The 25,811-nt window shown below is 37.8% G+C and overlaps 2 protein-coding genes across 6 annotated transcripts in view; one reads left to right on the top strand and one right to left on the bottom strand.

The window, feature by feature from the left end:
- LOC112161512 (stromal membrane-associated protein 1) overlaps nt 1–14,735 on the top strand; it is an 85,534-nt gene extending 70,799 nt beyond the window's left edge. For 3 of the 5 annotated variants that reach the window (XM_024296691.2, XM_024296688.2, XM_024296692.2), the window contains 3 exons: nt 6,590–6,767; nt 9,196–9,407; nt 10,563–14,735. In XM_024296691.2, the coding sequence (XP_024152459.1) occupies nt 6,590–6,767; nt 9,196–9,407; nt 10,563–10,688 (516 nt within the window). In that variant the 3' untranslated portion in view covers nt 10,689–14,735. The remainder of the gene's footprint in view (nt 1–6,589; nt 6,768–9,195; nt 9,408–10,562) is intronic. The other 2 variants (XM_024296690.2, XM_024296689.2) reach the window with 2 other exon arrangements.
- An 809-nt stretch (nt 14,736–15,544) lies between these two features.
- The window catches only part of b3gat2 (beta-1,3-glucuronyltransferase 2 (glucuronosyltransferase S)), a 47,117-nt gene continuing 36,850 nt past the window's right edge, over nt 15,545–25,811 (bottom strand). The window contains exon 4 of the mRNA XM_024296687.2: nt 15,545–18,836. Coding sequence (XP_024152455.1) covers nt 18,750–18,836 — 87 coding nt within the window. The 3' untranslated portion in view covers nt 15,545–18,749. The remainder of the gene's footprint in view (nt 18,837–25,811) is intronic.

Raw genomic sequence — 25,811 nt, 5'->3', positions numbered from 1 at the left:
CAAAACAAGCTTATTTTATTAATGCACTGTGTTCTCAGTGGAATCCTGTAGATCTTTAAGTCTCATATTTAATATAATAATGGTATCTGGATTATATTTAACAATAAGGAGCTGTTTATAATTTAACATGTTAATCAGTTTTATAAGCAATCCATGATTTTCTCTTGTTCTGATTAAAAATGCATTTGTTATTTTACTAAAGGACTAAACCAACTTCTTACACATTTAAGGACATATTTATAACTGATTCTTATGTTGTTGTTTGTTAAAAAGTCTGTAATGAAAAAGAAAAATTTGGGTGAATTCCATTGATCAAAGTTAATGGAAATGTCGCCAATCCTCTGCCATCATCCAGACACATCCTTTCTTTGCTAGAAGGATGCTTCGCCTTTCTATAGTTTTTAAATGCATGCAGTGCATCTGCCCAGATATTAAACATTACCTCTAGAATGTTGGCAGGATTTTTCCAGAACTTTCTTGTTGACCAAACTGAATAGATCATGAGTGCATCAGAACCAATTCTCTCTGAGTCATCGTCCATCAACCGTTGTGTCTGCTGAAGCCCATCAGTAGTGGGTTACTACGGGTTAAACGCTGTCATTATTTATGAGAGCGAGTTACGCTGATCATGTGGGGACACTTGCTGGCTGTTTCTGTTCTCTTTGTTCCTCTCCACAAGACCAAGTGTCATGCTAATGTGCTGCTGCTATTAATAGAAAGCTTCCTCCTGCCTCCGTCAACACCTGACTCAACGTTACTGAGGGAGTGGATCTTGTCTTTGTGTATGTAGCTACCCTAATGCTAGAAAAGCTGTCCATCCCTCCTCTCTGCTCCCCTCTGTTTCTCATCCCTCCATCCTCCCTGACTCTTTCCTTTCAACTCGTCCTTGTCATCCCCATATTTCTGCCTCCTCTCTCCTCATTCTCCTTTCTATCATTCTGTTCTACCTTCATATGTCCTTCCACACCCTTCTTTACTCCTCTTCCTCGATCAGCAGGTTCCCTATTTCCATTCTTTTTTTATTTATTTATTTTTTACCTCTTATCGTTTCACTGCCTTCATAATATTGAACGTTTTTTCTATCATTTTTATGGGGGATGGGGGGGACAAGCCAATTAAAGGAAATAAACTGACGTTCTAGATAAATGTTTCAGTTTCATTAGGTTTATTCACATGGAGCCAATTTAGACACAAGGTCATCCCAAGGTGTGATAGAGAAAAAGAGCCAGACAGGAGCAAAGATTTAGTTCAATACATTTCACCTCAGTCTAAATCATTATAACTGCACTTTAAAATGTCTTCGTTAAGGAATCAAGAGATGACATTAAACATGTTTCTGGTTGAGGCATCTTTCCTGAGAAAATTCTGTCTGACACTTGAGAGGAGCAACTACTAAGACAAACAGGCCTCAAGCATAAGAAGGCTTAGTCCTGTTCATACAATAAAGCTTTACAGGTTTAAACACGTAATTGACTAAAAAACATCCATGTTTGTGTTGCAAAATACTCTTAAAAAAGAAATACCATTCATAGAAAATTACTTCCTTAAAGCTCCAACAAATTGAGGTCAGTTCAGTTGCCAATTTTGTTGCGATAGGAACCGCCATGTTGGAGCTAGACAACATCCGTAAGCTGTGATTAGTCAGTATGAGTCAACATTTCTATGGCAACCACTCTTGCAAATCAGAAAGAGGTTGTTGGAAGTCCACTTCCCTACCACTTCAAAGTGGGCTGGGAAGAACTTTACGAAAAAGTGACTGCATGCTTTTATTGAGGCATCTGATTGGTCAGTGTATAACTTGAATAACTTGCACTACAGAAACAATTATTATAAAATATTTCAAATACAATACTTCAATAGAAGTCTATAGGATTTAAACTTATTGGAGCCCTCTGGTACTTCCTGTTTGAAACACCAAATACTGTCAATGATCTACCCCAACCTATATCTTACTTTTTAGTTGAAGCCCATGTTGCTTTAAATATTAAAAGACTAAGGATGTCATATAACTGATGGATGTCAAAGCTCCAAAGACAGTATCTTGTCAATTGCACAAGTTTTGTACCATTTCAGAGTGTACTGGTGCGTGACCTGGTTCATTTCACTAATGTGGTTTGCGAAATTGTGCCAGAAAACAGAAGGATCAGAGTAACCAAGAAAAAGGAGTCAGATGTACTAAAACTTTTAACACCTCAACCAGATGTAGTCCTAGAGGACTGGAAGGAGACAAACGAGTGAGCAAGTAAACATCAACAAATTAAAAATAAAAAGACGGGGATTTGGAACGCTGAAGTCCTTGCTTCCATTTCTGGTTCTAAACTCTAGACACCATCAGGCCGAGATTGAATTGTTCTGTTGGAAAAATAAAATAAAACAATGGAGCTGTCATATGAGAGAAAACTATTTCAAATTCTAATCTTGTCTCAACAAACAGCCAATGATGCTGAAGGTTTAGGAAAAAAAAGGGTCTCCTTTATCAATTCTCACTGTCTGCATCAGTTTGGATATACTAGTTTAATATATATATATATATATATATATATATGTGGGAAAACTTGACAATAATCATTACAGTGGTCCAAACTTAAGGTAAAAAGGCAGGAATGTGATTTCTTTCTTTCTTTTTTTTGATACAGAAAGTTCCTGATTATGATATTTTTAAACCGGTGAAAAAATAAAGCTCAATAAAAATGAAGAAAAATTACATTTGAATATAATTACAACAATTCAGAACCTTTTAGTGACCGGTTCTCATGAATCTGACACTTGAAGAGCTGACAGCAGTCTGAAAATGGATGGAAAAATGTCTTTAGTAAAAAAGTTTCCCATAAGCCTGAACTGTTATTTGAGATCTATTTAAAAGATAAGAAGAAAGTTTGAATTTACTTTTGATTGAAAACTTGGTGGACCCCCCCACCTCCCATATCCTTCTTCCTGCAGTCAGAGGAAGTAAGCAGAGAGACAGACAGGAGCAGAGCTGCCTGCTAAGCAGCTCAGGACTCAACGAGTGATGTGTGTGTTCAGCAGTATATTTGTGGTGTTGAAACCAGTGTGTGTGTGTGTGTTCACTGAAGCTGGGTGGACTGCAGTTGATCAGCTTTTTCTCCTGATGGTTTTTTTAAGAGGTTCCGTGAATACCCCTCTTTCTAAAGCACTATGCAGAGCTCCGAGTGGGCGTCGCCCTTTTTTAACGTAACCAATTACACATAATAGATGTGTGTAAAGAGGAAAACAGGTTTGAGTCAGATGGTGTGTCTGCCACCACAGCAGCCTAACTGATGTCATCTGTCTCACTTACCTTGCTGCGGCGCTCTTCCTCTTTTTTGTCTTACTTTCATCCTCTTTGTTCGTCTGTGTTGTCTCTGCTCTTTCCTCGTGTTTTCTGTCTGCTTTCATCTCCAACCTGTGCAATATTTGTCTCTAATGCAGGAGCCACATATGTCAAGTCGAACTCATAATAATAAAGTCGCGAACAAACCTCTCAAAAACACAGTACAAAAACCTCTCCTATTCGCTGACAGCTGGATGAACAAAATATCATGTGAGATTATTCGTTGTGGTTTTATTCTCTGCAGTATGAATTTTGTGGCTTCATTTGGTAAAAAGTTCTTCTATAACTGCTGGGCTAAACATGAAAAATAGGTTATAAAGTAAAGCAGCAGAGAAGACAATGCAAATGAGGCATCTTCAGATCTATGTATACGATTTCTTATAAAATGAACACTCCTTTTAGCTTTAGGCTCTCATTTTAACACATATGCAAATAAGTGTTTTTTTTAATGAAAGCTGAAATAAATTAAAGAACTTCAAAGTAAATAAATTAATGAGTATGCATGTTGAACAGTGGGTGGTATAAGTTAATTATGGGGGATAATTGTAAAACAAGATGCAGAGTCGGTTCATAAACAGCTCTATCTTGATGTTTTTTTTGAAACTCTTTTACATATTAGCAGAGAGAAAAAACATTATTTTGTTGTTGACATGTGCTGGGTTCAGGTTTTTTTTAAAGGTTCCCTGCTAGTATGAAACTGGGACCCAGAGTTTACTGTCCCGAAGTTAACTTCCAAAAGCAGGAAAACAGCCTAAACCCCAAAAATCTGAGAACACTTTTACCAGAAGCTCAGACTGCTTATTTTTCTGCCGGGACTGCTTTGAAAATGGCTTTGTCAAATCTTTGTTTGTGCTCTTATCTCTGCTAATATTCTTATTTTTATGCTTTTTTATCTAAAATATGGTTAAGCTGTTGCAGCAGTTCTTAAGCAATCAGCGCCCCCAGACTTGTTTTTTTGATGTTTTCCGATCTGACATAAAAGGTGGTTGTTGTTGTTATGATTAAAGATTAATTTCTTTTTAAACAGCTACTATACTGGGAATGTTACTATTTTCTCTCTTTTTTTTTTGTTTAATGGCACACAGGGTCTGGTGCTGTTTATACTATAGACTTGAGGGCTTCAGAGTAACTTCAATATATTTTGTTTATCTTTTCTCTTTGAGACTGCAGGTTTATCTTCTACATCAGGTTGTTGAGATGAGATGGAAGCATATCGTCTGAAAATAGTTTAATCTAAAAAAGGTTAAATATTTCTTGTTTGAATAGGAATTTTTTAGGGTCAATATAGTATTTCCAGAAACTTCAATAATTCTGATGTTTCCCTTTGCTACTTCTGAAACTATAACCAACCCCACCAATATATCTGGCTCCTGATGTCTCATCTCATGTAATGCAGAGTTTACTTACTTTTTTAGTAGAAAAAAACAACTTCACAAAGATTACCAAGTCAGTCTGAAAGAGAAAACTTGATAAAAATTTGCTTCTGTACAATTACCGGCATAAAGCCCGATGAGACAATTGTTTTGTGATATTTGTCTATATAAATAAAATTGAATTGAATAAAAAGGTCAGCTTCCACTGTGATCTGTGTCAAGCTACATGCACACAGGTTATTTGACGGACATTCAAGAACATATTAGATGCATGTTTCATCCATACTGTTTACACTGGACAAGCAGGGAGGGGCTTCTTCTGTTTTTTTTTCTACAGTTTGTTTACTAGTGTATATCCGTTACCTACAGTTGCAAGACGGTTGATGCAAAATGTCAATGTGGTGCAAATCTTGTGAATCTTGCTCCAGGCTTTTTCTTTCACTTCTCTATTGAATTATATGAATATATACATATATATGCTAGGCACAAATTGCAATTATTTATTTATTTTCCATGATCAATTTTCAAATAGTTGTTAGGGCTGGGTTGATAAAATCGATTAATCGATTTGAATTAATTTAAGCTTATCAGATCAATAATTAATTCATAGAAATATATAAATTGATTAAGCACAAAAAGCTAAAGTCTGCTAGCTTAATGCTAGCATTTAAGGGAATTTCCTATAGTGCTAACACTTGGTCGACCTAACCATACATTGCTGACTAAATGAACATCTTTATAAACTCACAGGAATGAGTTTTCCAAACTCTTTGAAGGTGATATTTTAAAGTAACCATCTGTGGTCTAAAGCACAGGTTTTTGCTTATACTTTCTTCTTCTTCTGGAATAAGGTGTAACGCTATAGTGTGATTGCCACCTAGTGGCCAAACTGAAACGCCCTCCAAGAGAAAAAGAACAATGTTTACAATGTTAATGATCTGAAATTTTTGTTAGAACTTCTCCTTTGAGAATCCATGTAACACTATATGGTATAAACAATCTCATTATTTCACTGATACATTTTACAGTATGTGAACTGGATCAGATTAATATAAATATTTTCAAAACAAATTGTAGATTATTAATGTATTTCTAAACAAATGTGTATAAATGTGTAAACTCAAAATTGAACTGAATTGAAGAATCAAAAGAATAAAAAATAATCAGAATGGAATTGATCCAGGCTTTTGTGAATCAAATCGTTTCAGGAAATTTTAATCCCCTAATTGGATTTTATGTCTGCCACAGACACCAGTGAAGATAAAAAATCATTGAGAAAAAAAAAAGTTCACCACGCTGTCTTGTGGGGTCCAAATGACCCCACATTTAATGTAAACATGCCTAGGATAGCACAAGGATTACGACAAACTTTATCTTGGCTTAAGACAACACTACAGCACTGAGACGGCACTTTTAAAAGCGCTGAAAGACATCAATGTCAATTCGGACTCACAGTAGTTTTAGTTGGTTGCGGCCTTTCTTACTGCTGAACATGAAATACTTCCTGATGGGGAAGTCAGAGTAGGTGGGATTATCAGACCCCATTGAAATGGTCAGATCTCATCCTGTTGACGCTGAGCTCACTCAGTTAAAAAAGGACATTCAGAAGTTCTTGTTTTTGATACATGGAGGAAAGGATGTGGTTAACGGAAGAGCTTACTTCTATAGAGGAACAAAGATCAAGTCAGGTTGAAAAGTTAACCAAATGTAATTAATTCAGCCCTTCAGTATCTCAATCACACAGATGTAAAGGGAAATTTGTTGTCCAGTATTTCATAATCTTTTCAGGAGTTAGAAAATCCTCTTTACTTCTGTCAAGTTAAAGATTAAGTAGAAGTATTTATTTGAATATTTGTTGACTAACGTTCTCCTCCCTATTTGACAGTCTGGTTCCGGTCCAGCTCCTCAGCAGGCGGACTCCTTCACCCCCTCTGCCTCCACCAGCACAAAGGTGGTGGAGAAGAAGCTTTTATCAAAAGACTCCATCCTGTCTCTTTACGCCAGCAGCTCGGTGGGCATTCAGCCGCAACAGAGCCAGCAGCAGCAGCCTGCAGCAGGACAAGGTATCACCACTCACTTCTTTATAATACCAGGTTAATGAGACTTGGTAAAATGTTTCCTGAACAGATTCAGCTGCACATTGACTCATGGCAGGCCGAACCATCCTCCTCTTGATCCTGCAACACCTTTAGAAAGATTAATTCACAGCAAATCCTCGCATAGTATGTTTCCATCTAAGGCTAAAGACAATGCTCTATATATTTAGTATGAAACAAAGTAAGTTAGAACTCTTAGAAACTGTAAGACTATCATCTTGATTTCACAAGTCCTAGTTTGTAGTGTGGTACCAATTTTCAGGTTAAACATCTTTGTTCCTGCTCAAACTAATAATGTTGACTAATTACTTTAAATGTACATGCACAAAAGTCATGTGACACATCAATTTATTTGTTTATTTTTTTGTTTGGGATCTCCTTATGCTTCATTTTTAACTGTGTAGTTTGTGGCATCCTGACCAGCTGTGTTTGTCATCAAATCCACCCAGACATGGGAAAATTTAGGAGACAAACAAGCCTGACAGTTGTTGGAACATGCGCAGTGAGGTCGTGATGTTGCTCAAGGTTTGACATCACCTGTCAATCAAATCAATTCCATTTTATTTATATAGCCCTATTACACAACACTTGTCTCAACAGGACTCAAACCAGTAATTGTCCTAAAACATAAAATCAATCATAAAATAATATCACCACCTACCATCCGAATGGTATTTTGGCCTTCAAAATAAAATACAATGTAAAGTTTGATTTAAACTCCCTCTCTGTGAAGTTGTAATTCATATTAAAGATTGGAATTATAGTTAAATAAATAACTGCAGATTTCTTTATTAATGAGTCGCCTAATAATTGCTTACAGCCCAGACTCACTGGACTCTGTGCAGTGCAGCTGGGAGCTGTGGTGTTGGGTGTGCTGCTGTAAATAGAATTTATTGTCAATCAGTGCGGTAACAGAAGATGAACAGCACCACTTGCTGCTGCTCTACACATTGATACAGTCAGTTCCCCCATGCCACTACATCGAAATCACGCTCTTTAATTGAATTTGCTGGAAACCAGCGTGTTTTTTTTCAGGCTGGACACATTTGAATCACTTAAAGTGAACCAGAATTAGTTTCCCCTGATAATCCAGAACAAATTTTCAGTCTCAATACACCCAAGTGGACCCAGGTCCAAAACCAGGAACTGCTCTTTGACCCATCTTTCTGGTGTTTCGGTTCATTTCCAGGCAGACTCAGCTCCGGTTTGCTCTGAACTTTTTTCAGTCTGAATAGGCTCCATGCTCGGATTGGAACAAATGGACCAATAAGCCAGTGTGGCCGGTCATTACAGGATGTAAACACAATAGAAGAGCAAAAATGAGGCACAGCCATTGAAATGTGGTCGAATGAATGCAGGATCATTAAAACAACTTTTAACGTGATTTACGTTGATTTTCAGTTTTCCTGACAGTCTATATGTCCTAAACCCTGATCATCCTACCTTCTTAGCCATCACTTCTGCAGTAACCGTCTTGCAGCAGGCTTCCACCGTACCAAAGTACAAGAGTTTTTACTGTTGTACTGACGTTGATACAGACGTTCAAAATTGTTCATCAAAATATAATGTTTGAATAGGTGAACTATCCCGACACATCTTTCTCTCGTTACTTTCATTCACCCTCATAATTCCTGTCCCATCACTGAAAAGAACTTTATAGTTGTGTGAGTTTTTTTGCAAGCTTTAGTCCAGAACAGGAAAGTCCGCTTTACGGCAGATCAAATGTAAAGTTCAGGACTCGATGGGGACCAAACTAAGCGGACTCAGTCCAGACCAACGGACTTTTACACCCAGAAGGTATCAAATTGTGCAGCTGTACCAAAAACTACTAGAAACAGATTTCAGAAAGCAGCAAATCTTTGGAGACTTCCATGTTAAAGAGTCCAACCGTTTACCTTTCTGGTTTCTGGAACTTGTTGCACTAAAACTCTGGAGCACTTTGCCAAATGTTTGACAAGCATCTTCATCGTCTACTTTTAAAGCAGGTCTAAAATCCCACTTTTACTGATCTTTAACTAAACACAGGCCTCAGCTCTGCATTTCTTCTTGTTTCATCTTGCTTTTTGCTGCATACTTTTATATGCTTTCTTACAATGCTTTGTTGGTGTGTTGATGATGCACTTCTTGTTTTGTACTTTGTGTGTGCAGTTTGTCTTAAAGTGCTTTATAAATAAAGTTGTGTGGGATTCTCAAATTTTCAACAAAAACATCATAACCTGAGCAAATGTCATTGCCGTTAAAACTTATTAGAAGGTAACATTTATCAGGCTTGGTAAACAGGACAACAAGCCTCTACTTTTGAATGCGATTAGATTTCTACACTTTGTCGTCATAACTGTGGTGTTTGAAGAAATGCTTAATAATGCTTTTTTTATTATCTATTATTATTATTTAGCAGGTGCATATGTGGGCCAGCCTCAGATGCAGTTCACCCCGCAGTGCTTTGCTCCCTCTACGGCTGCAGGAGCTCCTCCTACTGCCATGATGTCTGGCATGACGCTGGCCAATGGGGGCTACATGAGCGCCCAGCAGCAGGGCGGCCCCCCCGCTAACCAAGGACCAAACATGTACAGCTTACAGCAGGGTCAGCAGTGGAGCATGAGCCCGGTAACATACTTCTACCTCCATTTGTCTCCTTCATTTACAGTTTCACCCTTGAATTATCATTGAAATCAGATTATTAATCTGGTTCTGCATTGATTTAATTTTTTTTGTAGCTCATTATAGAGTCCATTTATCAATACAACCTTGATCCGTGGATTTTTCTGACTTTTTTTTCTCACCACATATGCTAGAACCCTCATTAGAAGATACTAGATCAGAGCGGTTCATGAGGTGTTTTTTTCTAGGTTAGAAGCCCTAAAATTAAAAAAATCATTATCAAGGTGGTAATGTGAGGAGATCCTGAATAAGTGGTAGAAACATTGCAGCTAAATTAATTGAAGGTGAATCTACTACAATCCCCCTCCAATGAAAATTATGTTTTTTGAGGTTTTAACATTTATGTGTGGCATTTTTCTTCTGAAAGAGAACGATATGAAGAAAACGATCCAGCTGGACATTACCCCTATTACTGGACATTTTTATGAAGCAGCTGTGAAGATTTATGCTAGCAAGACACAGAGCTGTGATATTCGGACAGAAGGGATCAGGGGCGGGGCTGATCAGCTCAGCTCCAAAAGCCACACCCCCTCGGAGGAGATTTTGGAAACAGAGGCTTCAGATCAACATGAAAAATGACTTCTTAAGATGTTTAGGTTGTGGGATTTTGATTAAAAACTTCATAATTAAAAGACTACAGGGAATGTTTTTTTTAAAATAATAAAAATGATCATAGGAGGAATTTAAGATACAGCTGACTGATTATCAGTCAGTCTAAAAATAGGAGGTACCTGCAGGTCTGTTACGCTAAAATAACCACATTGGTGACACCACAGTGCCAGCCACATGTGGATCAGGTCTTGTGAGCTTAATAATTGGCTAAAATGGTTTTGTCATTCTGCTGTCATCCAGCCACTTAGAGGTTGTTGGATGTCAGGGATGATGCAAAGTGCCAGTTCCCCATTAGTGGGAGCAGCTTTGTTCACGATAGGCTGATTTGTAGTTGTTACTAATAATAGTTAATAGTTTAATACAGTTTAGCAATAAAGTAAATAAAGGAAAAGATTAATAACGTAATTTTAATAAAGAATAAAGGTGAAAACTTTATCCTGACTATGATTCTCTCTGTGCCTCTCCCCTCGTCTTCCCTGGATGACCCAGCAGGTGTCAGGTGTGACAGTGAGCAGTGCTGGACCCCCACCACCAACCACCACTTTGAACCAGTCAGGCGCTTCAGCAGCCTCAGCAGCAGCTGGTCAGACCCTCAGCAATCAGCTGTGGAAGTGAGGACGTCCTGAAGATGAGATAACTCCCACGACCAAGAGAACATAACACAGGGACAGTCCGCCTGTCCCAGAACCAACTCGCCTTCATTGTGGGTCTCTAAGAAGACCAGGAGGACATCGATAATGAACAGAGTGAGGAAACACATCCCTGCTGTCTCCTGTCTTTGTTTTACGTTTGTCCTCCTTCTAGTTGTTGTCAGAAAAAAGGCCTGAGTGATGAAGGGTGTTGGGTCAACAACCGAGTTGTTGTGGTGTGTTAACATTAGCTTTTGTGGTCAAATAAAATGGACAATTAGTGACTAGTGCTTCATTATCTAGAGTAGTTATGGATATTTTGTGGTTGGTCTGTGCAACCCCACCCTCAGCTTTCTCTACAGCGTGTATTGTAGTTCCCCAACCTCTGCAGATTGTCTGATGATTGTGGGTGCTCCTGTGAAAATGGCGTGGACTTCCCAAGCTTTTCAGCTGCAGAAAAAAAGTAGAATCACAACTTTCTGATTTAAAAAAAAAAAAAAAAGAAAGGTAGACGAGGTTTTCTGTCTTATGGATATGAGTTTAAATCTGCTCAAACTGTAAATGTTATTACATTTTTCCTTGAAAAAGAACAGAATTACCCTTCTGTGCTTCTATTTCAACTACTGTCACATCGTGGTGAGGTCAAGAAGTGTTTTCTAATAACCAGACTGATGTTATAACTTAGAAAAAAGAGATCGTAACTACAAAAAAAGCTGCTTTACTTAATTTAAAAGAGTACTACAAAGGGGGAACAAATTCTTCTAAAAATAGGTAAAAAAATTTGAAATTAAAAGTGTATCTTTCTGAAGCTCTAACTGTTAATGTCGATACAGATCTTGGACTGTCAGAAACCAATTTTGCTATTTATTTTATTGCGCAGAGTAAATTCCATGCAAAGCTGTAAAGGTCTTTGGTCGTCTGTGAGGCTCAGTGGTCATGCTCCCTCTGAATCACTCAGCAAAAGCTCACATTTTACTGTAAGTCAAGCAAAACTGTGAACTGCATTAAGAGTCTTTAGAACCTGGTTTTTCTTTTTTTTTTTTTTTTTTTAACTGTAGAGTTTTTTGTATTTTCCATTTATGCAATAACAATATCATTAAACCAAGTTTCATTTAGATCCAAAAAGTTACCTTAACTAATTCCATACACTTTAAGATAATCTTGATCTTTATTAATATTTACTAGTCTTTATAGCAAATGTTTAGTAATGTACCAAAATTTAAAGAAAAACATTTATTTAATAAAAATGTTGAATATCTTGCCATAATTTGACTGATCCATACATTTAGCATAAACCTAATAAAGTCATTTGCTATCATGTCGTGAAAGGAGGAGGATGCAGAAGTGAAGGTTTTATTTGACTGATCTCTGAAGGAGAAACTGAAAGGCAAAGAAAGTCATTTGTTATCATTTTAACCAACTTTTCTCTTCACTAAAAAACAGCAGAGATTCTCTTAACAGAGATAAGATCTAAAGAGAGCTTACTTAACAAAATGTATGTGTTGCTCATGAGCCAACCTGACTACATCATTCGTTAAAATACAGTGTTCCTGTAATATTTTCTTTCTTCACACATCTTCTGAAGCTGCACTTCCTCTTTGCTTGTTTTCTGACAACGTCAAAGTGTACCGCCGCATCCTAAAGAAAAACCTCCACCCCGCTGTCAGCGAGAAACAGTAGTTGTCTAATGAAAAATCCTGTCAACATTAGAAAATGTTTTAGGTCTCAGGAAAACTTTAAAATCATGTGTAAGTGTCTCTCTTTATCTTTGATAGGTTCCTAATTATATGCATATTGTTCTCTTTTTGACTCAGCAGGACCGTCTGTGTATTTTTACTCGCTAAGGTGCTGGAGCCTATCCTCTCTGTCCATGTCAGTCAAAGCATCAGCCTGTCATGAAGTCTTAAGGTCAATATTAGGAACATTTTAATCAAAAACTTACAAGCAGTGAGAGGATCTGAATTTAGGAAGGAGTTCTGTCTGTGCTAAAGAACAAAAAATGACACCATTTATTTATTTATTCTGGTTTCCAGCTAAACCTGGTTTACACAATTCCAATAAGAAGACTTAGAATTCAATTCCTGTGGATCCCACACTAAAGGATTAATACATAGATCACAGAAAACACAGCTGTCCGGAGGTGGAAAGTGTAAGCAAATACTGAAATAAGAAGCAGAAAGATCATAGGTGTTTCTTTGCTTGTAAGAAAGAGAACGCCTCTAAAATGGTTTGAATGTTTAAGCTCCTCACTTCTGTGCTACTGAAATTGTTAGCATGTGGATAAATTCCGGCGCGGGCGTCATATAAACCTTTCAATTTTCTCTCTGCGAGCCAGAAAACAGAAGGAAATGTTTGATATTTATGCAACCTGTGAAAATAAATTATGTCTGTGGACAAAAGACCCAAATGTCATCAGGTAAATTTAAGACCTAATTTTTCCAGGAAACTGTGAAATTTGTCTTTTATTTGCCTATTTTTTTTTTAATGTTGTGTCTGTGATTGATGATTTTTGAAGCTCACACTGAAAAAATCATTAGGAAATTTCTATTTTACAAATGTATTTACTAATGATGTCTCCCAGCCGTTATTTATTAAATAAAAACTCCAGAAAAATAATGAAAAAGAAGGTTAAAACAGGGTAATGGAAACTCAACCAAATCGATTTAAAATTATCCCAATTTTCTAACTAGATTGATTAAGGACCCACTCCGATCATCCTTTGATCTGCAGAAGCGTTTCTCAGTGGTCTTTCCATTAGCTGCGTTTCAATTACATACTTGTGCAAAACTTTATCGAAATTGTAGGAATTTTGAAAAGACACTGTTTTGCAATGACACTGTTTTCATTAAATCATAATTATGCAAATAAATAAAGACCAACTAGCGCAATAAGTCATTAAAAACACGGCGATGGATGAGACGAACATTTTTTTTATTTGATTCACTAAAAGGGAGCATCTGGGTGACGTCACAGCAATGTGGCGTGCAGCGCAGCTCGTCTATTGACAGCCTCAGATGCTCGTGAGAAGCCTGTTCAGCACTGTGGTATTAAAAAAAAACATTCTAACAAGTGAGCAGCTGGACCATTTTTTGTGTTTGAAAATGCAACAAGATCCATTCAAGACCCCTTCCCGTTGCTGAGCGAAGCAGGAAGTTTGTGGCCCGCCCGCGTACTTTCAAGGGTCTTTGAGGGTTTCAATAGTCATTTTTTGTCTGCTCCTGATTCACGACGATTTGAATAAAGTATTTTAATCTTAATTTTCTCTAACTATTTTCTCCATCATCAGAAAAAATGCCACAAAAACACAATTTCTATCGGAGTGGGTCTTTAATGTCATCTTATAGAAGCCATGTTGCTGGCAGCAAAGAAACACTGTCCAAGCACTTTATTATCTTAACTTAAAACCTAAACTGTGCATTCATTTTAATGTCTTATCATCAAATGGAAAAGCTTGTTAAAAATATCTCTTCAGAACTCCCAACATGTGGTTTTGTCTTTAATTCGGTCAGCTGTCTGCAGCTTTCCTCCAGTGACTCACTCTGACTCTACTTCCTAAAATCACAAGTTCTACACTGCTAGCCCACCTGGATCCGCAGCCGCTCGTCGTCTCTCACTTTGTGGTTTTGGCTTTCTGGTTGTTGTCAGGAAGCAGCTCAGATGACAAACCCTTTGGTCTGAGTCCAGGTGTTGTTACCTTTGTCTTAACAAGTTTACTCCTAAATGCTTTCCTCCCCGTGCAGTGAAGGAATCTGTAACGTTGTGGTGTTTGTTGTGTGTACTACAAGAGAAGGACAGTGAGTCGGTTTGCAGTAAATAAGCTGAAGGGCTTCCCAGCAGAGGCTGCCAAGACTCCAGGAAAAACCCAGTATGAAGGTCATGGAAGTGTCTCCTGTCAAGTCCTAAAGAAGATCTCAGAACTCATTCCTCTAACACGCAATAACTGAAACCCACTCTGCTGTTTCTGTAAATGTTCTGACAGATAAAAGCACAACTCTGTTCTTCAGAGGAGATCAATAAAGACATGGAAGATCAATCTGTCTGCTGTTGTCTTTATTAGTCTAATAGCGTGAGACCGGCTGTGTGTCCAGAGCGGTCTCTATTATTGTCTGCCAAAAGCAGCTGCAAACATCTGCATTGATCTGCTTCAAGACGTTGTTGAGAACCTGCACGTCCACATCAAAAAAAAAAAAGTGAAAACTTATTGCAAATCCAGCGGCACTGTGAAGCAAAAAGTCAATCAGACCTGGAGAATAAATATTAAAAACAAAAAAGTGACCTTCTGAAGTCTCATGTGAAGAACACATTTGATTGAAGCGCACATAAATTCTTGATTTTTGTGCAGTATGACCGTAAGGATTGTGGGTTAATCTCTATTAAACTCTTCCTGATATAAATGATGATAAATCCTGGTTTTGTCCCTGTTGTTTGCACATCCGTCAGCATGCCTGATGCTCTCCTTAAGAGCACTTAAGTCCTCCTCATTCCTCAGCTCAAAGATCTGCAGCCCCATTTTGAGCTGCATTATTAATGGAATCTTGTCAGCGATGTTATATTACTCGTCTGGAGCATCTCCAAATCGGATAATGTACTTCAAATACAGTCCAAATGAGAAGATGCCAAAGGAGGCTCCTCTTTGTTATATACGACATGCTGGGAGTGTCTTAAGGAGATTTACAAAACATTGAAGAACCAGGAGGCGATTAAACCTCCACCTTTGACACCAGCGTTTGATTCATTACAGTAAGCATAACAGGTCAGATGTATGAATGATGTGCAAATACACAATCTCTCAGACAACAATGTAGTAAGATGACAAAAAGTTTAAACTTCATGCAAACTTTCCACTTCCAGAATGAGTTTATTTTAAATAAAACAAATATTTTAAGCTCTTGTTGGATATATATATATATTTTATTTGTACATCTGATGGCAAAGAGAACAAATGTGGGGAGATTGTTCTAAGGCTCAGAAATTGCTGCAACACTTCAGGGTAACTTCTGAAAAAGACAAATAATACAACGTAACATGCTCCATCTGTGTCGTTCATTTGATCACTAACCCATGATGACCTGATCAGGTCCTGTTCAAAGTGTTCAGTCATCCAGTTATTCTTATGAAGCTATAGTCTCATTTATTAATTGTGAAAAGACCTGATTGGAAAAATTGTGAGTTTTAGTGTTTTATCTTATATCAGCAACATATGTTTTACATCAGCGATTATTTTTTTTTCTGTCATAACAAAGATAACATTTGTGGCATCACTATGAAAGCAGCTGTTTGTTAGTTTGCCGCTCTGACACATTTAATTTACTGGGAGAAACACTTCATTTAAACAGAAATTAAACAACAACAAATATGTACACAACATTGCAGAAAACCACAAAACTTATAAAATAACATCTTCAGATCAGAACCAAACAGAACATTTAGGTAGAAACATCTCAAAATAAGTGTAAAGCACAGAAGTGGAGGCATGATAATATGGGCTTATTATACAGATAATTTGAAAAGTGAGGCTAGAGGAAATGGGGCAAATCAACATCTGAAAGAATAAATAACATTTTTGCATATAGACATATTATACAGAAAATATTCATTTATGTTGCTCCTGAACCCAGAATTAAGTGCTGCAGGTCGTTGAGTTCTGATGGTACCAAACATTTTGGGTCAGTTTTTTTGTTAAAGAAATTAAATAGTTTTTTTTTTTTCATAGGGATTTATTTAATTGTTAAATCTGATGAGATCAAATGATTTTATTGTGTTTGCCTATAACTTTAAATTATTTTTACTTTTGTAGTTTTAATAGAATCTTTTGCTTTAATATTGGAGATTAAGAATACTTTTATTAAATTCAAGAACTTAAACGTATCTATTGAAATAGACTTCAGTGGATTTAAATTGTTTTAAGTTTGACAGTCTGTCATGTTGAGCATCTTTGCAGTTTTTTCTTAGTAGTGACGCCAGCATACAAGTATTAACATTCGTTTTTGAGTAAGCATGAGTATAAATGCCATGACAGAAGAAAAATGAGACTGAAAATTTCTAAAATGTAAAAACCACAAAAAAGAAACCTGGGTATTTGATTTTCAGGTGCACACTTTTAGACGTGAAGTCACTCCGAGTTTGGTACGTGAGGCTCCTGAGCCGGCTGCATCTCTTACCTTCAGGCTGACCTTTATCAGTTTAAGCTACGATGAAATCGAGAAAATTGCGCTGCCCTTTTACAGCACAGCATAAAAACTCAATTTCCTCAGGATTTCTACTGAAGTTTATGTGAAAGCTTGACAAAATCTGTTTTTTTTCACCATATAAAGTGAAGGCTGGAGTTTTAGTAGAGGAAAACATTTACAGAGCCTTTGAAACTAATTGGGAATCTTGCTAGGTGAATTCAGCAGTAAGTGGTGAGATTGTTTTTTTTTTTGCATCCTGATTTTAGGTGAAAATTGATTTTTGGATACACTTTTACAATTGTGTGTCCTGCCACTCATGAGCTGTTGGAGCTCAGTCATATCCTCACACAATCATGAACAGACAGACGTCTTAAATCTAGTGTTTGTCGTTAATTTAGTTTCATTGAATCAGAAAGTGACTAAAATTTGTGAAGTGTTGGGAAACAAAACTGTGACTGGAGACTAAAATAGGAATCTATCATTAATATTTGTGTCATATATATAAAAAAACATGTTAAAAAAATCTAGGATTCCACCTAAACTCTATTTTATGAACATTTCATATGTTTTGTGTTGCAGATTCAACCTAACATAAATAAGAAATCCAAAAAATAGAGTTTGAAGACATTATAATGTTGTTTCCAAGAATAGGAATCTGCTCTCTTCTATATATTTTTACTGACTGCAGACATAAATGAGACTCTATCACTATGAGTTCATGGATGTCACACAACTGGGCATGTTGCATGAAATGTCCCAAAGGACATTTAGCCCAAAACTTAAAAGGATGCTCATTAATATAAATGTAGGGGCCTATATCATGCTATTCTAAGCTCTTTTCAGAGTAAACTATATCCATATACATGATAATATATTATCTTTGGCACACAAAAGAACACATTTTTTATTAAGTCATTTTTGCAAGCTACTTTTACTACCTGGAAATAAGACAATCTCTGAGGCTCCGCCTTTCCCTCCTTGTGGGTGCCGCCCATTTCATGACATCAATCTGGAACCGGCCTCGGCAGCATGTCTGGGTTTCACCCACAAAAACATGAAAATGACACTAAAATAAAAACGTTTTGCTGACCAACGGATGTAGGTGTGCCTGGGGGCGGTGCTTCCGCAGACTCTTCCTGGAAGGGGCTGTTCACCACTTTGTGACATCACAAGGTGAGGACCTACTCATTTTCGTGCATTGGGAGGGGCTAGTGCTCAGAGAACATGGTAGGAGAAGAAATCCCACTTTAGAGGGTTTTTTCATGAGGAACTAAAACACTTAACAGCTCAAATAAGTAAATTTTGCTTAAGAAAGGCCCGTTAAATGTGGCTTCAATAAAAAATTGATTCTAGTTTACATATTATCTAATCACTAGCTGTCACTTCCCAGTGAGAGACCACTTTGGTGTTTAGCATGCTGAGTAAACTATATCTAATTCCAAAAATGTGAAAAAGTTTTACCATCAAGTTTGAGACGTAAATATTTTCTTTATAGAGACAAATTTGTTTGCTAAATGTTCAACTCCTTAATTCCCTCCAGTCCTCCAACAAGCTTCAAACCTGCTGTATTCAGACAACAATAACACACAGAGAACAAAGGAGTCGGGATGCAGCAGATGAGTCCATTTTGTCTTGAGTCTTTGAATATAAGCAGTACCGATTTATCATGGGACTTCATACGCGGAGACATTTAAAAAAAAATTAGAATAATCTTTTTAAAACTGGATATTTTACACTTCTGGTTCAGTTCAAATATCAGTGCATTGAAAACGATGGTGTGAGCTCTTCCAGTCTGTGTGGTGAACACAATCCGAGGCGGCCCGTTCCACCAAGTCCGTCCTCCGTGACAGAAAAGGTCTTTGCTGTTAGTGGAACGATCACACCTCGATGACCACCGAGTCTTTTCGGTGTTTGGGCTCATTGGCGAGGTGAGGTTTCTCTGTGCGAGTGTGCCAAACCAACACCTGCAAAGGGACAGGAAGGAAACACATCATCAGATGAAACTTCATTTACAGCATCCATTATTGAATCTTTTTAAAATCTTTTCTGTGGGTTTTTGTGATCGTGATAAATGGTTGTAGTGAATTTCCTGCCTGTTTTTTTTCTGTGCTGTCTGACCTTTCTTTCCTTCTGGCTCGATCTACTCTGATTGGTTCCAGTTAGTGCGCATTAGTTTCCCTCTTCACGTGTGAACGCGTCTGTTTTCCGTCCGTTTCTAGCCCTGATTGTTCCCATCTCGATAATAGTTTTGTTGTCTCTCCTGCTTTCCTTTCGGCTTCTCCTTAATTAAATCTGTGTTGCTTTCTTGGCCTCCAGAATGAGGCTCACACTCGAGCCTTCAAGTCAACTAACTCGATTTCTTCAGCTGCTGTTGTCAGTTCTCCATACAGTTTTAGTCAAAACGGCACACAGATGAATTGATTAACTGCTGTCTTCTCTTAGCGGCTTCTCTAGGGGGGTGTTCGATGGTGAGCTTGAGCAGCAATCCACTTCACCTTAGAACTGCTTTATTGAAGACCTGAATGCAGCTCTGTGCCCACGGTGGCAGCTGAATGCTGATTAACATTTCTCTGTTGCACTGAGAGGGCGGATGCTTTCTCCTGTAATGAAGCGCAGTGATGTGCAGAAATGCCAACACAGCCGAAAAGGTTTCCTGCCCAGGTTACTGTCGGTAATGTGAGGTTTTATTTTTGCTGCAAAAACGAATTTTTCAGAAAGTAAAAGAACTTTGTTACAAGACAAATGATCTTCTTTTTAGTCTTTTAAGAAAGAAATCATCTTATCAAGTATGTTTTTCTATAGCAACATAATCCTAGTTAGAGAAAACACATCATAGAGCAGGGATGTCAAACTCAATCGCACAAGGGGCCAAATCCAAAACACACCTTAGGTCACGGCCGAACAGGATTAACATTTATTAAACACTCTAAAACTAAATTTTAAAAACTTTAAAACGTAACTTTATAACATAACTATAAACTAGAAATATAGCATTAGCAATGCAAATAATGCTGGTGTGAATGCTACAAGCTGAATTTGGTCGCTGAAGATGCTAGTGCTGATAGCTGAAGATTCCAAAATTGATAGCTAAAAACACTGAAGCTAATAGCTGAAAACACTGAAGCTGATAGCCAGCTAAAATATTAGCTAAATGCCAAATTAGCCTTAAAAACAAAAAAAAAGAATAGGTTAGCCAAAACAGCTAGCATGTAGCTAAAAAAATATAGCTAAACTTCAAATTATCCTAAAAACTGAAAAAAGCCCAAATTAGCTGAAAAAGCTAGCATGTAGCTGATATATTAGCTAAACTCCAAAAAGTAAAAAAAATAATTTAAAAAAGCCTAAATTAGCCAAAACAGCTGCGATGTAGCTGAAATATTAGCTAAACTCCAAAATAGCCTAAAAAGTCTTAGTAATTGCCGAAATAATCCAAAAACGTAGCAGAATGGCAATTTTTTAATTTTTAAAACCTTAACTTTTTAACTTAATTATGAATAATAAAAAGGCAGGATTATTACTCAAAAATAAATCAATTTAAACCTTAAATAAATTTCAATATTTTCTTCTTCTTCTTCTTTTCCTTTCAGCTTTTCCCTTCAGGGGTCGCCACAGCGAATCAGTTTCCTCCATCTAAGCCTGTCTTCAGCATCCTCCACTCTAACACCAGCCACCTTCATGTCTTCATTCACTGCATCCATAAACCTCCTCTTTGGTCTTCCTCTAGACCTCTTTCCTGGCAGCTCTAGACAAGTCAGAAATGAGCGCAAGATAACATTAGGCCATTAATAAACAATTTTAAAAAATGATCTTAAGGGCTGAATATAATCACTGAGGGGGCCAGATACGGCCCCCGGGCCTTGACTTGACTAATGGGGTAATCATTTTTCACTTATTTCTAAGGGATCTGCTTTTGTAGTAAGAGTGCTGCAGTTTTGTAAACCATCCCTTCGTCCAAAAAAAAATAAAAGTCCATCTCCAACAGATGGATTGCACCCAGAGGAGCAACTGTCTGTTAAAATATTATTTTTTAATAGACTCTTGACACCCTCATACAGCACTAAGCTGCTGTTCAGAGCTAGCTTGTCAGTGCTGTAAAGGTGAAACTAGAGCACTGAGATACAACCATGAGTTTGTCTTTACTATACTTCAGAAATACTTCTAGAAATGTACTTCCCAATTCCCAAAAGCTAAATTCCATGACTTGTGTTTGAGCCGCTGATGCATTCGCCTTCAACTGCCACCCAAACCACATTTCACTGGCGCCTTCTGGGCCCTCCTGCAGGCGGTGGTCCCACTGGAGAGGGACCCCGCGTTGCTCTTTCAGCCTGGACCTGACCGGGGTCCATGGGAGGAGCCCCAGCCCACCAAGCGCTCGCCTCCAAGCCTCTACCACGTTAAGGTGTCGGTTCAAGGATGACCAAGTTGAGGTGGCTCTGGCTGGTCCAATCTTATACTACATTCATATTGCCCTCATTAACATGCAGTCAAGCGACCACTTTAAATATAAAATCTACGTAAATGCTGTACATGTAAATGCTCGGTTTGGGCTTCTATGCTCAAAATCTATTCCATTCATGGGTCGCTACGCAAGTTTGTAGGACCATTTAATGACGATTTGATTCATGTGGCCAGTGAACGGGACGTTTGTTAAACCAGGTCAAATTTTGACCAGTCTGGGAGTTGGATTTGGTAGTGACGTGTGAATGGTCTCTGCTTTAAGTCCTGGAAGTCCCAACCGTTTGAAAATTGATCATAGAGGAGAAATTAATAATTACGGTTTGTGCTGGAATTATATGACACCAAGTCTTTCATGTACTGGAATAGAGTTTTGAAAGAAAAAGCCTGGAGCAAGATTCACCAGATTTGCATCACAGAAGAAGCCCCTCCCCCCTCATCCAGTGTGAACACAATATGCTAAACACAAGTTCAAAAACACTCTAAAAGAGTGTTCTTGAACATGCCCAGAGTTAACACAGCAATATTCTTTAAGTCTAAATGCTGAATGCTGTTGCCAATATCAATTTTAGAACATGCTGCACAGGATGTAAAGACTGAAATGTTTTTTGAGTCAGCAGATTTCATCCGATTCATTTAAATGTGCAGCATTGAGTGAGCCTATAGGGTTGTGTTTAAATCCACACACACACACACACACACACACACAGATGCCCATGGGCATGATTTATGGCTAACAGGAAACATTGATGTCTCTGGGATTCTTCAGGTGGAACATGTCACTTCCTGCACACTGCGCTGTTAATTGGCCTGCTTTGCATTTCTAATGAGGCTAAATGGAGGTGCTCTTTGGAAAGCGCTGATCCAGAGCTGTGGGGAAACAGAGTTTGAGTCTGTGTGCACAAACACACACTGACACACACTTTTTTTTCCTTCTCATTCATCATGAGCACTTTTCCTCCTTTGGCCCTACGCAGTTTTTACCTCGGAGTCCTCTCTGCACTCTGCGCTTCTCTTTCTCTTTCAGGTAACCTGGAGACAAAAAGCTTTTTTTGGTCTAAAGGACAGGATGCCCCCATTACTCCCCATCAGAGGAGGAAATTTAACAAGAAGCAGTTTTACTTCAAGACAAGCCTGCCTGGTGTTGCTATTGAATTCAAATTCCACTCCAGCAGCTTCTTTCATTATGTCCTGCATTTTAAAAAATACATTGATTTGTGGTGCAGTGTTCGCTTTACACATTCAGAAGTGGCTCTTGGTGAGAAAAGGACTTTGTTTCTGAAGATAAAGTTCTGGATGACACACTCGACAACCTTTTCACGCCACATAGTGTTTCATGTAAAACAGATTTCGATACAAACACCAAACTCAGACACAGTGTTGAGTTATTTATTACAAAAGTGATGTTTTACTTTTATCTGTAACAAAATAAGGTTACTAATACGTTTTGATACAGATTTAGGGATTTTAGTGGTGTAAGGTAGGTTCAGTTAAAACTTTTTTCCCTCTTTAAATTGAAACTATTGTTGCATTGGTCGGTGTATGCCACCCAACGGGCAACTCTTTACACATTTGGAAACTAAAGGAACACGAGTGAAATTAGTTTATCAAGTAACCACAAGGTGTTGTCCTATACACCCATGTTGGTCTTTATTCACTTTAATGTAAAAAGTTTCAAGTTTAAGAACTTTAAGACTTCTCACCTCTACGGTGAGATATAATTTACAGTAGCTTTAAAGAGGTTACTGTTTCTAAAAATTAGATTTTAGGTTTGAGCACGAATAGATAAGTGGTACAACTGCCTCAGTACTGTATGTGTGTTAATTCAATTGTCAGCCTTGCTATTTTCTGTATCAAAAGAGTTCAGGGAGTCAAATCCATCAAACCCTGTGATGTCCATAAATCTTACAATAAATCTTAAAATCATTCCAAGATTTTGTTCATCTTTTTCACGGTCACTGTTTCAAATCCATCTGGTTTTAAAACTGGAAGATGAGCCCAAATCACAGTAAATACTTCCAGTCTAAGACAGCAGACCACCCTCATTCTCCTCTCCTTTGTCATTGTATCTTCTTTTTCTTATCTCCTCCTTCAGTCAATCCATCAGTCTTCCTCTCCCTTTCTTCCTCTCTCTTTCTTCTAGATCTCATTTCCCTCCTGTGCTATCTGTCTCCATCTGTTCCTGTTTCCCCTCTTTTCTTGTCCTGTCCCTGCTGTCTGTTGCCATTACTCTTGTGCTCTGACTACATTACAGTTCCTGTCAGTCGTCTCCAGATACTGTCGAGAAGATCTGATGAGCAGTTTTGCCCACTTCATCAAGGTCAAGCTTCAGGCTATTTTGACTCTTCCAGACACTTTGATCGCAGAGAAACACAGTAAACAATGTAAATGGTGACACTGGTAATCCCCAATGAAGAAAAGTCTAAATTAGCTTAAAACGAGTGAAATCTGGCAGCTCAAAAGCCTTTATTACTCTGAGAATATCTTCTAAAGGTTTTTAAGTTAGATTTCTAAGGTTGGATTCATACTAACCAACTTGATTTTCTCTTGTGGCCAGTTAAACTTAAAAGCTAAATAGAGATGGACCATTCAAGCTGTTTACCTCTTACAATAGAGTGGAGTCTGGGTCTCCCTGTGCCAGTCCCAAGTCGGGATAAAATACATGCCTGTGTCAGGAAGGGCGTCCGGAGTAAAACTTACAAATGTGTGGATCGATGGAAGCTGATTCTCTGTGGCGACCCCTGACTTGATATGTCAAAAGGAGAACAATAACCTCTTGTGATCTAGATCTTTCATTAGCAGATTAGCTGTAGTTAGTGGTTAGTGTTTTTTTTCTGGTTTTGAGATGTTCCTCCTCATTGTTTACTTGGTCTTTTTCTTGTAACTTCTTTGGTTTGAAGGGACATTTAGGCTTTTTTTCCATCACCTAGTTTAGATTTCTTTCAGCAGAGCTTCCTTTCATTTCCTCATCAGTTCCCCAGCTCATGTATTCGGGCCGTCAGCTCCTCGTCTTTAGTGTACGTTTCATCTCAATCGGGAGTTCTGATCCGACTGGTTCTAACAGACAGACATCTTTAGTCAGCTGAAGTCAGGCTTCAAATATTGATGTTTTATCATTTTGACTTTTTTATGTTCACGGTTAACATGGAACCTCAGCAGACTTCATACATTCAAAGTGAGAGGATCTGTGCCTTCGGTTCGGTTCGGTTTGCTTAATTCAGTTGTTCTTTTTCTGCTAGTGAGTGTCTTAAAATATTACAGTCTGTTCAAGTATGCTAACATTCCCCCAACATGGTTTTCTCCTGTTGTAGTTTGTCATCATCATTGCTGCTCTTTAAATGTAGGATTATGGTTTTTGTCCATCAGCTTGTTTGGCTCTATGGTTTGACTTATTCATCATCAGACCATCGTCATCTCACTCTGTCTGTTGTCTAGGTCACTGCGTCACTTTGGTTTGAGTTCTTTCATGTCACTGTTTTTTCATGGGGTTCTGTTTCATTGTGTTTCTCGATGAGTTTCATCTGTTATGTCAACATGTGTTGCACCTTAGTTTCCGTCTCTTATTAGGACGAATCACTTGCAGAATCAGTTAGTGGCAAAAACGTGTTTCTCCACAGGAATGACATGACCAATGTGATTAAAAAGGAGCAAAGCATTGGAGTGGATACAGTCTGAGCTGGTTTCCTGAACCTCTGGATCTTGTAGAACTGACTTGGTAGAAATGTCTTTACTGTATTAAGTGAACATCAGGCACTGGATTAATAAAAGGGTAACCAAACAGGGAAGTTGGAGGCTGAGTCCACCCACAGCCAAAATGTGAAAATCCAGTCAGAGGGGTGGGGCTTGGGGGCAGAACTGTTACCATTACTGGAGCTGCAGATCATGACGTGGGACTTAAATGGTTTGACCAATCATGGTTTGACCTCGATTTAACCTGTAGGGGGCAGCACACAGAGAGTTTTTGACTATATCTTCAAGAATTAAACAAGTTTATTTTAATTTGTCAAAAATTTGGAAATGACCAACAGACAACACTTTTAAAGTCCCCTTTATAGAGGTCAACAGCCAAAAAATAAAGTTTATTTAGGGTTTGGTTACCCTTTAATTACTCCGTTCAACCTCACATTTTAGCAGTTACATGTGTTTTGTGGACTGAAAACACTCAACCAAATCTCTCTATCCCATCAAATGTTTTCATTTTTTTTCAAAATATTTTATTTTTGAAATTTGACTAAAGCCTTAAATTTGTATAGTTTTTTTTCTCCAATTTAAACCCAAACCATAACAGTGCATAAATATTCAATTGGAATAACAGTGAAGCTACTGTGTACATGGAAATTTCACATGCAGAATTCAAAGTAAGCACAAAATACTAAAACATATGACAAAGATCTGTCACAGGGTTGTAACATGTGGGTACACCAAAAAAATGACGATAACAATAATAGGAAAAATATTTTTTACAGAACTTAAAAAAATCAAAT

The sequence above is a fragment of the Oryzias melastigma genome, linkage group LG15 (assembly GCF_002922805.2).
Source record: "Oryzias melastigma strain HK-1 linkage group LG15, ASM292280v2, whole genome shotgun sequence".
In the NCBI taxonomy this organism is placed as follows: Eukaryota; Metazoa; Chordata; class Actinopteri; order Beloniformes; family Adrianichthyidae; genus Oryzias; species Oryzias melastigma.
This window is presented reverse-complemented; position numbering and strand designations above follow the sequence as displayed.